Source organism: Tetrao urogallus, assembly GCF_951394365.1.
Source record: "Tetrao urogallus genome assembly, chromosome: 1".
Taxonomy (NCBI): Eukaryota; Metazoa; Chordata; class Aves; order Galliformes; family Phasianidae; genus Tetrao; species Tetrao urogallus.
Window position 1 is genome coordinate 175,549,449 of NC_136813.1, and position 14,453 is coordinate 175,563,901.

General features: G+C 36.4%; 1 protein-coding gene across 5 annotated transcripts in view; it reads left to right on the top strand.

The window, feature by feature from the left end:
- Window positions 1–10,014, top strand: part of BRD1 (bromodomain containing 1) — a gene marked incomplete at both ends in the record, with an annotated part of 51,350 nt that extends 41,336 nt beyond the window's left edge. For all 5 annotated transcript variants that reach the window (XM_079549396.1, XM_079549397.1, XM_079549399.1 and 2 more), the window contains 4 exons: window positions 1,949–2,076; window positions 6,271–6,380; window positions 8,455–8,609; window positions 9,831–10,014. In XM_079549396.1, coding sequence (XP_079405522.1) covers window positions 1,949–2,076; window positions 6,271–6,380; window positions 8,455–8,609; window positions 9,831–10,014 — 577 coding nt within the window. The remainder of the gene's footprint in view (window positions 1–1,948; window positions 2,077–6,270; window positions 6,381–8,454; window positions 8,610–9,830) is intronic.
- Window positions 10,015–14,453: the final 4,439 nt, after the last annotated feature.

Genomic DNA, 14,453 nt, shown 5'->3' on the forward strand with positions numbered 1-14,453 from the left:
TCTCAACTATAAATTTGAGGTTGAATTTGTCAATTTTTTTTTTTTTTGCTGCTTCTGATACACATTGAAGAATTGCATACATTTTACAAAAAAAAAGAAGTTTCAGTTTTCTCAGTTCTGTGTCAAACCTGATGTGCTTTCTAGGATTACTGGTATTCCATTATTCTGTTTGGGTTATTGCAGATCTAAGAACATGTTATTAACTGTGCTTGTCTTGTTTTTCTGCTCAGTATAAATTCATATCGATAGATGCATACACAAGTTTATGTGGATAGAATTTGGTTTTAATTACCTTCACAGTCTTGAACTCAAAAATGCAAATATTTCATTTGTAGGCATGATGAGAAGGAGCAATCTACAGCTGAGTCTTCTGCTCAGGGAAGGCAAATTCAACAGTTGTGAAACTGTAGACTATTGATCTGTGACTCAAGTCACTGGTTAGTTTCTGCAGTGATTATAATACCTATATACCAAGCATTCGTTGTCTCTTTGTGCAGTCTTTTGCAAAATAGAAGGCTGTCAGGATGGTCACCACTGTCACCAGTGATGTGTACTTCTCCATCACTTACGGTGCACCATCTTCCAAAAATGCACAAACATAACACCTCCTATTTCAACAAAGTCACCATTATTAGCTATGCATTTTTACCAGTGATGAGCCTGCATGCCACTCATAAAAACCTGCACCAGCAGAGGTGTCCCACTATCACCACTGCTGAAATGTGCCATCTGCCGCCCCAATGAGCTCACATCCCCTGTTTGGTTTCCATAAATATTAAGAAAGCATCTATTTTTTTTTTTTCCACATGGAAGAATTTGATGACAACTTCGTATATACTCCCTCTGCTGCCGTATGTCACACAGCAATAAAATGTAATGGAATATTGTCGGGAAGGTTCAGTCACTGCTGTTATACCACGACATCCACCTCTGATGTTGCAGATCAATGCAATAAAATAGTAGGCATTACTTTCAGAGCAGCCCTTTTTACTGTCTCCAGTTTGGGGCTTATGAGAGTAGGAAGGAAGTAACATGGCAGTGGAGCGTTGGTGTAGAACTGGATGTGTTTGTTAGGATCCATGGAATAACAGTAGCTAATATGTGCTCTCTTAGCATAGGAATATGGTAGGTGATAGTTGTCAATACTCTTTCAGTTGTTAATAAACTTCATTAAGTTGTCAATGATGAGAGAGGTGAAGAAGTTTGAAAATATGTAATGGATGAAATGAGTTTGTTACAGTAGGACAGGACATAGAGTTGTATAAGATGAAACTGTTTTTTGAAGTTTCTCGTGTGTTGGGTTTTTTGTTTGTTTTTAAAAGACACATTTATCTGTTCATGTTTTGTATTAAATTGCTCAAGGAAGTGGTTTTAATGCATTTGTGTCAAACAGGTTTTCAGAAACAAAGAGAGTTTAGTATTGCATCTCTTGTGAGCGATATTTTGAAGATACAACTTGGTTCTAGTTGCTCACATTCTTCGATCTCCTCTAGAAAACTCAGATGTGCAATAAAAACTCTTCAGCACAGCTTCCTCACTTTGTGTATAGACATTGCTCTCACAATTTAAGAGTTTGGATTTGTAATGAAAAAAGCAAGAAAATAATAATTTCGGTTTAGTGGGACTGTTCGAGCAGAGGTTTCCATTTGGCCAGTATCCTTTGTAACTCAGGAGGCGAAGCAGCTGCTCCTACATGGTGCAGGCCGTACATGCTCAAAAGTTAAGGTGCAATTGAGTACTGTTTTAATTTGGTGATAACTAGTGGGTTATGTGTGTAAAAGTACTTTTCAATTTTAGTTTTTATGTTGTTTAATTTTTATCACATGAAATTCACTAGTTTGCTGGTAGGATATTTTTTTCCCTTGTGGAATTTTAAGTTCATGTTCATTATCTTCATTTGTAATGAACTATGTTAATTCATTGAGTAACAGTATTAATACTTTTACAGTTTCAGCCTACCAAAGTGTGGTAAAGGTAAACCAGCACTTATACGAAGACACACATTGGAGGATCGCAGTGAATTGATATCTTGCATTGAAAATGGAAACTATGCCAAAGCAGCAAGAATTGCAGCTGGTAACTATAAATGATTGTATTTTTAATAATGCTCTATAACCATAATTTATCTGTTAGTTTAACTGATTCTAATATTATTTTCTCTGCTGAAAAACATCTTAAGAGTTCTGAAAGCGATGTTGATAGCGCAGCAGAAAATGCTGGATTTTACTTTCAACTTTTTAAGAACTTAAAAGAGAGAAGATGTTCCTTTTGATCAGTAAGGGATCTTTGAAGTGATATAGGTTACTCCAGTAATACAAGCAAAACTTGAACTGCCGTACTGCTAGTGGGTCTGTTAGCATTTTTCCTAAACTTTTTGTTTTAGAGCTTACTCCTCCATACTATTCTGTATTGACAGAATAGTCAGTTGATGAGTAAGACATGGTTTGCTTGGATTCAGGAAAAAAAAGTTGGAAAAAAGTGGAAATTTTTACGAGTGTAGTGTATAATAACCAGATTTTAGAGAATACGTTATGCTTTGGAATATATCTTCCTTTTTTGTGTATTTTTTTATTGCACTGCAAGATATAAGTTATCTCATCTGTGAGTAGAGCTCTGTTTGTAGAATACAGTGTTCCTGCACTGATGCTGGGGATCAGGCTTGCTGTGTCTAGCAGGCCTGTCCTTAGTTTCTGACCTTGAAGCTTTTCTCCACTAAACCAGGACTTTTTCATGTCTTTCCAGTGCTTGTATCTGTCTCTTTATTTGTCTTATTTTGTTCTTTCCTTCCAGTATGATGCATTTTGTTGTCCTTCTTGCAGCTGATCTGTCTTCAGCTAACTGTTTCGTTACTCTTGGGTTTATATCGTTATTATTTGTATAGCAATCTATTATACAAGACTTTTTTTTTTTCCATTTGGTTTTCTTATTCTGTCCTGGGGAGCCTTGCATTTAATACTTTCCCCTTTCTGTACATGCTCAAAAGTTTTTTTCAGAACTCTCCTTGATCTTAGCTCTTTCTCTGTTCTCAGGTATACCATGCAGCTGCTTAAAAGGAGGAGAAATAGCATTATTTTGTATATTAATAGATATTCTGTCTAATTTGAGTTCTTCACTATCTGCACTGGCAGATAAAGAGGAATAAACAGGAGTGAAGTGAAATGTGCTGCTTCTGTTCTGTGCATAACTAGAACTTTGCCATGATTTTCTTATATTTGCAAACTATTTCAAAGAATTTTGCTTGGCAGTAGTGTCCATGCTTTAGGACCAAACACAGTGCTTACAATTGCACTGTTCCAAGGTCCAAAGCATATTTTCGTTTTATTTACAAGATGCTTTCTTGAAACCTCTGGCATGGTATGTTGTAATAGTACAGTTATGATGATAATATCACTATAATACATGCACAGTAGAGATGTGTGCTATGAGGGGTTTTTATAAACAGTTGCAATATTACAGGGCTTTGCTGAGATTTCTATGTTCTGGCTTCCTTTGCAGGATTGGGAATTTGTGGGGCCAAAGTGGCAGAGCATTCTTCTGCCTGTCTCCTGAATCTTGCCTGCTCCTTTTCTCTAGGTGTTCCTTGATCACCTATCCAAGCTTCTCATCTACCTCTCCTGTTCTTAGCTTCTGTTTCTCTCTGTTTTGTTGTCTCAGCTTGTAAATTCTTTGTCCCACAGTTTACCAGTCTCTTCACCTTGTCAGACTTTTTTTCTTTCCTTGGTAAATCTTAGCAACCTTTTTTTTCATCAATGTCTAGATGCTGTTTCTCCCTTCAGTCATTTCATTCTGGTGAGCAGGAGTGGGGAGGGGGACAGGTTGTAGACAAACATATTGTAGGGGAACATTTCATGGCATTTTATTCAAATCACTTTATCTTTTGCGTGGTCTTCTTTTCAGATGGTAAGTCATTGACAGCAGAGAACATTTTGCTCAGCTGAAAGACAATAAATGGGAAGCTCCCCAATATATCATTTGTGCTAAGGAGTGATCTGTGTGCTCTGGAGGAATCACAACTGTCTTAGCAGCATTTTTGGAGCATAAATATGCTCAGTGTCTGTGGATTCATCTGCAGATTTAAATGTTAACATCAAAGTTGTTTCTAAAGGGGAAAAAAAAACAACCAGAAAGCAACCTTACAGCACTGTGCACTCTTAACTACAACAGTCATATTTCGGTCAAAAAAGGCTTTCTTATTTGAGGTTGAAGTTTCTGGTTTAAAACAAAATTCATTACTAACTGCCGCACAGAAAAAAACTGTCCTTTCTGAAAGTTGTGCAGATACTGAGTTTTGAAATTCTTAGTTCAGTTTCTGAAGGCAAAAGTATCTTAAGTCCTGAAGCTTGTGATGCTGACACCTAATGGGTGTTTTGCTCAACCTACCCTTAAAAAGTTCAGCCTGTGAACTTCTTTGTGAGAATGTTCATGCAGAAAACCCGACTTATCAGTTGTTTTTGAAGTATTGTAAGAAGTAGAAAGTATGTAAGGGGAGGAAATGTTTAATGAGACATCCTTGTCTTTGAACTGTTTTATATTGTTTCTGAAGTCTGGTGTTTGGTATTTCGTTACTGTCAGTTTTCACACTGAGAGTACTGTTATTTAAAAAACATAAGAGTACATTGTCATGACTGCAAATTTAAATGCATTCTCTCTTATAGATTGAGGAAATAAATGATTTGTATGGCATGAAAGAAAAGTACTAACCATGTGTGCTAGCATACTAAACCCCTAAAATCATGTGAAATAAATTCTTACTAGAAAAATATTCTGAGATTCTTCCCTATTCTTACACCTGAGAAATCCCTGAAGAAGCCTTGCTGCATGCAAGATTTAGATTATGTATCACTTTCTACACTGCATTAAAATATTTCTTCATTTTATATCAATTTTGCAGCTAAGAATAACGTAGGTTTCTTTGGTTTCTTCTATTAGCTGTCCCAGAAAAGAGGGCCTGCACTGTTTTTAAGTAGCAGATACAGATATGAATTTAAACAGAACTTTGTCCAGCTTCCTTGTGAATGCTTAACATTAATATTAATAAAACAGATACAAAATTGCTTAAATTACTTTCTCTGTGGTGATAGAAATTACTTTGATCAATTGTTTTAAGATTAATCCTGATAAACCATTCTGGTAGTGACGTGTGTTTCCATAGTGTCCAATATTTAATATATTCAGCTGTAGAAGGATAAGAATGCCTTCATGTATTCTTATATATTCAATTTATTTTATGTTTTTATATATCTGAAGAATATTGCGGCTTTTACTGAGAAAATAAAGAAAATCCTGAAAAAAATCTCTCTAAAAATATATAGAAAGGAACAAGTAAACAAGCTAGTAAATAGATCTAGTATCATTTCTTCCAAGGCTACGTAGTTCTGTAAAACAAAAAATTAAAAAATAATTTAAAAAAAAAGGCAAAAACCAATAGAAATAAGTCATTTCTATGGTTGTATGTAATGAAATCTACTGATTAAAAGTTTCATTGGTGGAGCAAGCCTTCTGGAATTGATAACAAACATCCCCGTGTTCTTCTGAGTACTTATTTGAGGTCTTAAATGCTGTAGAAAATTGTGTTTGGTTCTTTTATTCGTCTGATGTATGAAGCTGCAATAGAACCTGTAACAATTTTTAGCTTCGGAAATATCTAACATCTTGTTTAAGTTGTGCTGGCAGATTACTATGAATTATTGCATTTTGGTAACTTTTGTTACTGGACAGTGAATCTCTAAGGTTAAACTTCCCAGTGCAGTATTTTCTTGGGATGCTGATACTATTATTAATTGAAGTAAACTATAATTGAATGGAAAGCCTGTGTTTGAAAATTGACCTAGAATATACTGTGGAGAATGTGTGACCTCTTTGTTTAGTGATCAGCTCAAGAATCTTTCCCCCACTACTACTTCTTCTGCACGTTTTGAAGCCATTTTCTTTTAGTGCTTTTTTCGGTGTCAAAATGTATATTTGCACATCAGATGTCATAATAAGCACTGCTTATTTTAAATAGGAGCAGATTAGAAATAATTTAGGAATAAATTTTCTTGTGGCTCTTGAAAAGCCATCAAGCACTGTCTTCTTTCTAAATACTGTGCAACTGAAATCTCTGAGATACAAAAAGGTGGTAGGAATGCTATTTTTTATTGATGTTTCTATGGAATGTGTCACTGGCATACGTTTGTTTGATTTATTGGTTAGAAAACAACTACAGAAGATTTGTCTGAGGCTTCGTTCTTTAAAATACTAATCTTACATGTAATTGTTTTCTGTTTTTAGAAGTTGGTCATAGCAGTATGTGGATTTCGACTGATGCTGCAACATCTGTTCTTGAGCCTCTGAAAGTAGTATGGGCCAAATGCAGTGGATATCCCTCTTACCCAGCTCTGGTGAGTGTACAGTTTTCCATCAGCACATACTGATACAAACAACAAAACTGTTTATGGTTTGAAAATCTCGATCCATGAGCTCAGCCTCAAAGGGAAGTTATGAATTGCCCTGAGTAAAAGTGGATCAATTTGCCCCTCTTTATAGCTTTTCCATGAATTCTATTTGTAAAATTATTACAATACCAGACAGATATTGAGCCAGTGGTATCTATTACTGCATGTATTTCACTAGGCTTTGTTACTGCAATATACACTTTTGTTTAAAGGATCAGCTGAATAAGCATTTGACAGGCATCTTGGTAGTATTAGAATTAGAGATACTTTCTGCTGCAAAATGAGTATAAAATATTGTTTGTTTCTGAAGCTTATTAAAGAAACAAAATACTTGATACTATAAATTGAATGATTTTATTCAGTGAATTGTATGCATAAACTTGAAGCTGTTGTCTGTGGTTTTAGGAGAAATGCATGCAGTTCTGCTTAAATCAACGGCTTGTAGAGAAAATATTGTTTATGAATGGCTTTGGGCATTTGGTGCTATAGATATAGTTTGTTTTCATCACTTTCATAGCATTGCCAAAGTTGGAAAGGACCTCCAAGACCACCTAGACCAACCTACCACCAATATTTCCCCTCTAAAACACATACCTTATTACAACATCTAAAGGTTACTTGAACATCTCCAGAGATGGTGATTCAACCACCTCCCCAGGCAGCCTGTTCCAGCACCTGACCACTCTTTCAGAGAATAAATTTTTCCTAATATCCAACCTGAACCTCCGCAGGCACAACTTGAGGCCATTCCTTGTAGTCCTATTGCTATCACATGGGAGAACCTCTCTCCAGCCTCCTTTCAGGTAGTTGTAGAAAGCGATAAGGTCTTTCTTGAGCCTTCTCCAGATTAGAGTCACAGTTTCTTTAGACACTCCCCAGTTCTTGAGGTGTGATCTCACTAGAACTGAGTACAGAGGCATAATTACTACCCTGCTGCTGCTGGCTACGCTATTTCTGATACACACCAGGATGCCTTTGGCCTTATTGTCCACCTGGGCACACTGCTGGTTCATGTTTAGCTGAGAGTTGACCACCACCTCTCATGTCCATTTCTTCCACACAGTTTTCATGCCACTCTACCCCAAGCCTGTAGTGTTTCTGGGGTTGTTATGGCCAAAGTGTGGGACCCAGCACTTGGTCTTGTTGAGCTTCATCCCATTGGCCTCAACCCAGCAGTCCAGCCTGTTCTTATTGATAAAATAAACTAGATGATCGTATGACTGCTTTGACATATATATACTGGAGAGATCAGGTACTGTAGTTATGCAGTCATGTTAAAGCTAGTGGAGAGGAGGTTCTGAGCATGAATTTCACCCATCAGTGGGTGCGACCCAAGCACACCTGGATCAGATGTTTATATTGTGATTGATTGCCTCTTGAATGGTGCACTTTGTTAGATTTAAATTGATCATAAGTAGGAGGTGCCTAAAGGCTCCTTTTCCCTCCTCTACGTAAACACTGATAGTTCTCTGTGTGATTAGTTGATTGATGTTTTAACCTCAGTCAGGAGAAGAAGATTCTTGTAATTTCCATGAATTCTCTACAGTATTAGTTTTCTGTTGATTTTCATTACCAGCTTATTGTAAATTAAGGTAGATACTAATGCAGAAGCTGGAAAAGTAATAGGAGTTTGTTGGACAGGAGGTGTATGGAACAGACACTGTTTTTGGTGGCAGCTGAGCAATTGTTAATGCTGTACATTACTTACAAAGGAGTTTCATTTGTGATTTTCACAATACAGTTCACTGAAAAATGAGTTGCCTTTTCTGATAATTAAATAGCTTATGCAAAGTACTTGAAAGTTACATTTTTTTTTCCTGCTTTTTTTTCTGTTTCGTTTGTTGTTTTTTTTTTTTCCTTGTTCAAAGCTGTTCTTGATTCAGATTTTGAGTGTCTGACTTGTTCTTTGCAGAAACAAATATTCATACTGGGATGTGTTATACAGTTTGGGTTTATTTTTTCTTTTTCACATAAAATGTAGTTTTAAAAATTGGGAAATCTCTTTTCTTCTCTTTTACAGATCATTGACCCTAAAATGCCTCGTGTTGCTGGTCATCACAATGGTGTTACTATACCAGTGCCACCTTTGGATGTACTGAAGATTGGAGAACAAATGCAGACCAAATCAGATGAGAAACTATTCTTAGTACTGTTTTTTGACAATAAAAGAAGTTGGTATGTTATTGAAATGTTCTGCATGATGCAGTGACTTAAAATTCTAACTCAATAGCTTAAATCTAAGAAATGATTAAGATGCTGTCTTAAAGATATTTTTCCCCATGATTATAGCAACTGTAATGTTAAAATTTCATGTTTAAGTCAGTTCTTGGACTAAGACATATTGTACTGAAGGGTACAACATTAACAGTTAAACTCCCAGTGCCCAATGTTATGATGTGGAATACCAAAAACCAAAAATCACAAAACCATGACAGGTACTTATTTGTGGGCTGTTTGAAAGGTAATAATATAAACTGTTAAATAGTCTTTTGGTTTGATCTACAAGCTGGTGCTGGTATTGAACCCAGGAATGTACCAGGCCAGCAGGGCTTGGGGATTGTCCTGCTCTGCACTATGCTTGTGCAGCCTCATCTTGAGCTCTTTGTGCAAGTTTGGGCTCCATGATGTAAGCAGGTCACAACTGCTAGGGAGCATTCAAAGGAGAGCTGTGAAGATGAAGGATCTATAGGGCAGAACGTATGAGGAGCAGTTGCAATCCCTTGGTTTTTTCAACCCAAAGAAAAGGAGACTGAGAGGAGGCCTCATGGTGGCCTACAGCTTCGTCATGAGGAGGGCGAAAAGGCAGCGCTCATCTCTGCTTTCTGGTGATAGCAGCAGGACCTGAGGGAACAGCATGGAGCTGCAACAGGGGAGGGTCAGATTAGATATTAGGAAAAGGCTCTTCACCAGAGTGTGATCAGGCACTGGAAAAGGCTCCCCAGAGCGTTGGTCATGGTCCCAGGCTGTCAGAGTCCAAGAAGCATTTGGACAATAATTTCGGACTTAAGGTTTTATTTTTGGGTGGTCCTGTGTAGAGCCAGGAGCCGCACTCCATGATCCTTGTTGTTCCCTTTCAGCTGGGGATATACTGTGATTGTATGATTCTAAATCAAATTGCATGAATTGTCATGCTAATTTCAGTCAGTTGATACTTGTCACTAAATAATACGTTATCTGTTGAATTAGAATGTATTCTTCATTTCATGGAAGATATATTATGTATTTTCTAAAAAATACATAATATAAGTAATAACATAAAAGAAATTTTACTACTGTATTTAAGATGGCAAATCTGACCCACTAAATGGGAAACATGATATAGCAGGCCTTACAGTTCTATACAAACTTTATGATGTTATTTTATATTTAACTTATTTATTTTGCCCTTTCTTATAGGCAATGGCTTCCCAAATCCAAAATGGTTCCCCTTGGGATAGATGAGACCATAGACAAGTTAAAAATGATGGAAGGTCGCAACTCGAGCATTCGAAAAGCAGTAAGGATTGCTTTTGATCGTGCTATGAACCACCTGAGCAGAGTACATGGAGAACCAGTCAGTGACTTCAGTGATATTGACTAACAGATTCTACCAAGGCATGAAAAGTACCACAGACTTGAACTCTACTTAAGAACCTCTTTGTCTGAAAGAATGTATTGAAGATACAACCCCTTAATTGTTGATTCAGTGGCTCAATTCTGCAAACTTGAAATTGTTGAGCAATTCTTCTAAATCACCATTGCCATATTGACAAATGATTTTATCGTATTATAGTTTGGAGGATTTTCCACTAAACATATTAAAACATCTTGTTCATAGTGTGCATAATTGTACATAACTGTATATTCAACACTTAACTTATTCTGATTTTAGATAGCTCTTTAATTTCTTTTATAATTTTGCTGGGGAGGGAGTTGGTTTTTGTTTCCATGCTTTTTCTTCTTTCTTTCTAAGTTTAAGTTACCTAAGCACCATCTTCCAGCTTAAGGTGTTTAGTGAATTGTAAAGCCTAATATCAAAATTACATCAAATATATGTTTGCGTAAATCATATACGATATGGTGCTGCTTGTATCATTTCTTCCTTGGTCTGTAGCTTCTGAAAAAGACTTCTGAATGTTTGTGTAAATCATTGCTCTTTGCACAAAGTACCACATATTTTAAGATTGATGTAAATTTACAATTACAAATATGTATTTTAAGAAAGGAAGTTGTGTTATTTTGGAGGGTACTTTGTGAGAAAGGCATCAAGGAAAAAAAAATTACTATGTACATCACTTGCAAATCACCAAAAACACTCCATAGTTGCCCAAAATAGCTTAAGATTGTTTTTGTTTTAAACAAATCTGGCTTAAAGCCTGCAAGCACATTATTTCTTTCACAACCATATCCCATTTATCTCCCATTGATTTTATTTTATTGATATATGTGCCTCCCTGTGTTTTATTTATTGTAGAAAATGTATTAATTTGCTTTATAATGAAAAATAAAATTGACAAATATATTGATATGCATTTTTATACAGGCACATGAGAAGACAACTTGCTTTGGGAGAAAAAATGTATTGGAAATTGTATAAAATAACTTGATGGTTTGTGTGTAATTTGATTTTTTTGTAACTTGTAATCTTCTGTTTCCACGGAGGGGATTTATGTAACTTTTAATTTAGAACACTTTGGTAGCAATAGAAACTTTGGATACATTTTTGTATGGTACATGTGATGTATATAGAATTAGTACTTTATTTTTATTTTTAAGAAGTAAAGCATTATGTTTGGGCAGGGGGAAGAAGGAGGGGGGTTTCCAGAATTGCATTTTTATATTAAAAAAAAAAAAAAAATAAAGTCAAGATATTGATTGTTGTAGCTACTTTATTCCTACCTTCACTGAGAATACAGAATTTGTAACAATGAAAATGGCAAGGTATGTTTGCAATGTGATTTATAATGACTCCATTATTTATAAATGCACTGTTTAAACTCTTTTGCAGTGATATCTTAAATACTGTACCAAGTTATATAATATGAAACACCAAATAATGCATATGAATGCACGAAGTATTTATGCCCAGCTTTTTTTTATAAAGGATTAGCAAATACAGCAAAACCAATACTTTTTAAACCTTTTTTTAAAACTTCATGGATAGCATACTTCATTGTTAAACCTGCTTGAGTCTTTATTTTAAAGGGACAGTTACTTTATAAATAGTTTTTAATGTTTTTATTCTCTATTGTTTGTAATACCCCCTTAGAAGCTTGAAATAAAATTTCTTTCTCAACTGTTAATTTTGTCCTGAATTTGGCCCCTGAAATTTTGCTGTAGCGCCCATTCTCTTAATCCATGACTGAATTGTTGAAGAGGTGCTAGTTCCAAACCTTGTTTTCTTGCTGCAGCATGCAGTGCCATCCTTACTGAGCGTTCCGTGTGCTAAGTATTCTAGTTATGCCCTGCTGGCTGAGAGCAATTGCCTGTAATGGACGACAGTAATTGCAAAGTTGGATAAGTTTCACAAATGATCGAGCAAACAGTTCTCCCAGTCTTGACAGTAAACTTTGCTTTAGGGGAAATAGTGATGGCAGGTGTTCTGCTGTGACAGAAACGATTGACACATCAGGTAGAAATAAAATGAAAATTTGCTCATTTGCTTTAATTAGTACTTTTGTGTAATGACTTTAAGGATCTGCCATTTCACTATGCTTATTTTTGATGGGAATTGAGCTTAACTTGCACAATATTGAGACAGTAGATCTCTTTTGATCTTCTAGGGTTGCTTATTAAGAGAACCTTCAAAGATAGCCTGTGCCAGGTCATGTTTCAGATGTGGGCCACCAAATCAGTGTGTGTGAAACCGAATAATGATTGGTAGGAAGAGAAGATGTGTTCTGGGGGAAAATAAATTGGAGTTCAGAGTGGGAAGATGATAATTTCATATGGGTGGAACTTTTATACCTCTGAAGTATAAATTTCCACTTAATAAGTTATACACACAGGCATCTCCTGTCAGTTCTTGGAGAAGGTAACTTTTTATTGATTTTGAGAGAATACCTATACAAACTACTCTGTGAATGGAGTAAATGGGCATGGAAGGCTGATTTTTTTGTTCATCTGTGCATGTGGTGGAAACTGTCCCAGAACTCAGGTTGCAGCAGTGGCTACAGCTTTTCCTACACTATGCCAAAGTAAACTATTATCCAGTGGTTCTTCAGGTTGGTTTCATATGTAAAATGATTTCTCAGACTTGTTGCTCGTCAGTGATGTGTTTTAAGGAGATGCATGCTTACTTAGTAAAGGAAGATTGATCCCCAAAATTGCTTTATTTCCTAATTTTATGGCCTATCTCAATAGTCAGATAAATGCGTATGTATCTGAGGATGTGTTTTGCTGTTTCAGACCTTGCTCTTGACCATTAGTAACTGAAGTAATCATAGAGTAGAAATTAGTATTCTAGTGGAGGAAAAAGAAGGGAACAACATCATAAAGTTTGCGTAGAACAGTATCCTACTGTTTTCTCATGGAGCATCACAGCAGTAAAAGCAGGGTGTGGATTTGCATATTCACTTGTCAATTCTGGTGTGACCATCCCCAGCTAATAAAGAGTGAGAATCCCGGATGAGAAGCTGAAACAAAGTTAATTTGTCCTCTCTTGTATTAAAATGTGAGAAATCATGTTATAAATATTTAAGGAAAAAAGGGGTGTAATGACTTTCTTTTTTTAAAAAAAAAAAAAAAAAAAAAAAAAAAAGTTTGTATTTGTTACCAAATGCAGTGGATTTTGCAATGTTTGTTGTGATTTTTGTATTTTTACACTAGAGGGAGCAATACACACAGACCATCAACATTCACAAAAATATTTAATATTTTCTTTTTAAAATGCTGCTATTAAAACTTCTTGCTGTTAAACAGTCTTTTCTGCTTCTACTTTTTGTAATCCATTACAAATAGATTTCTCAGGTCTTGCTGCAAGTTTGGGAATGTTTATTTTTCACCAAAGAGCTGATATGTAGAGCATCAACTCCTGACTCTCTGGCTTTCTATGTGACAGGCACGTTATCCCGTTCCCTTTTCACACAGTTTACTTAGCTGTTAATTCCTGCTGAGAGGGTTCTGCTCCAGGTTCATTCTCCAGCATTATAAACAGACCATTACCCAGAGCTGCTTGCTGTGCTGGTGACATCGTGAACGCTGAGCACGCAGCAGTTACCAACAAAAATATTCAAGTTTGGAGGTGAAAGATTATGTACTTATTCTGCCCTGTAGGCTGGTAAAGGAAAGTCGTGTCGTGGATATTCACAGGGGACTGGGTTAAATGAAAGCTCTTTTGTGCGATTGCATTGGTGAAGGTCATTATCTTTTAACGGTAAAATAATCATGTGTGTAATACATACAGAAGTGAAGTGCAAATGCAGGAAGTACTTACTGTCCACACTGTGCTTAACACTTTTCAGTTTCCTTGTGTACATTTTTATATAACAATCATTTATAATAAAATTAATGTGGACAGAACTGACAATGAGAGGTGGAATATGGGCAGGATCAAAAATGACCATAGAGCCCCAGGAGCACAAGTGAAGAACACTGGTGCCCAAGTTTTCTTCTTTACAATTTTGACAGTATAAGGAAGGAGGGAAACCAGGAATAGGTACATAATGTTCATCAATTCCTGGCTTCATGGCTGGTGCTGGCTCAAGGGTTTTGGCAATGGGACTTTCTATAAAGATTATAACCTGTTAGGGGGGGATGGGATCCCCCTGTCTAGGGGTGGCAGGGCAATCTTGGGCAGCAGGCTGTCCAACCTAGTGAGGTGTGCTTTAAACTGAAGGGGATGGGGGTCCAAAATGGCCATGCTTATGCCACTGCGACTGATAGGAATATGCCAAGCTGACCAGCATAGTGACAAATGTTGCTTATCTACCTCCCATAACATTGAGCTAGAAGGTGAGCCGGCAGAAGTGACTGCCAAACCACACGCTATCGTCTTTGACAGGTCATGGAGAATGGGAGAGGTGCCTGAGAACAAGAGAA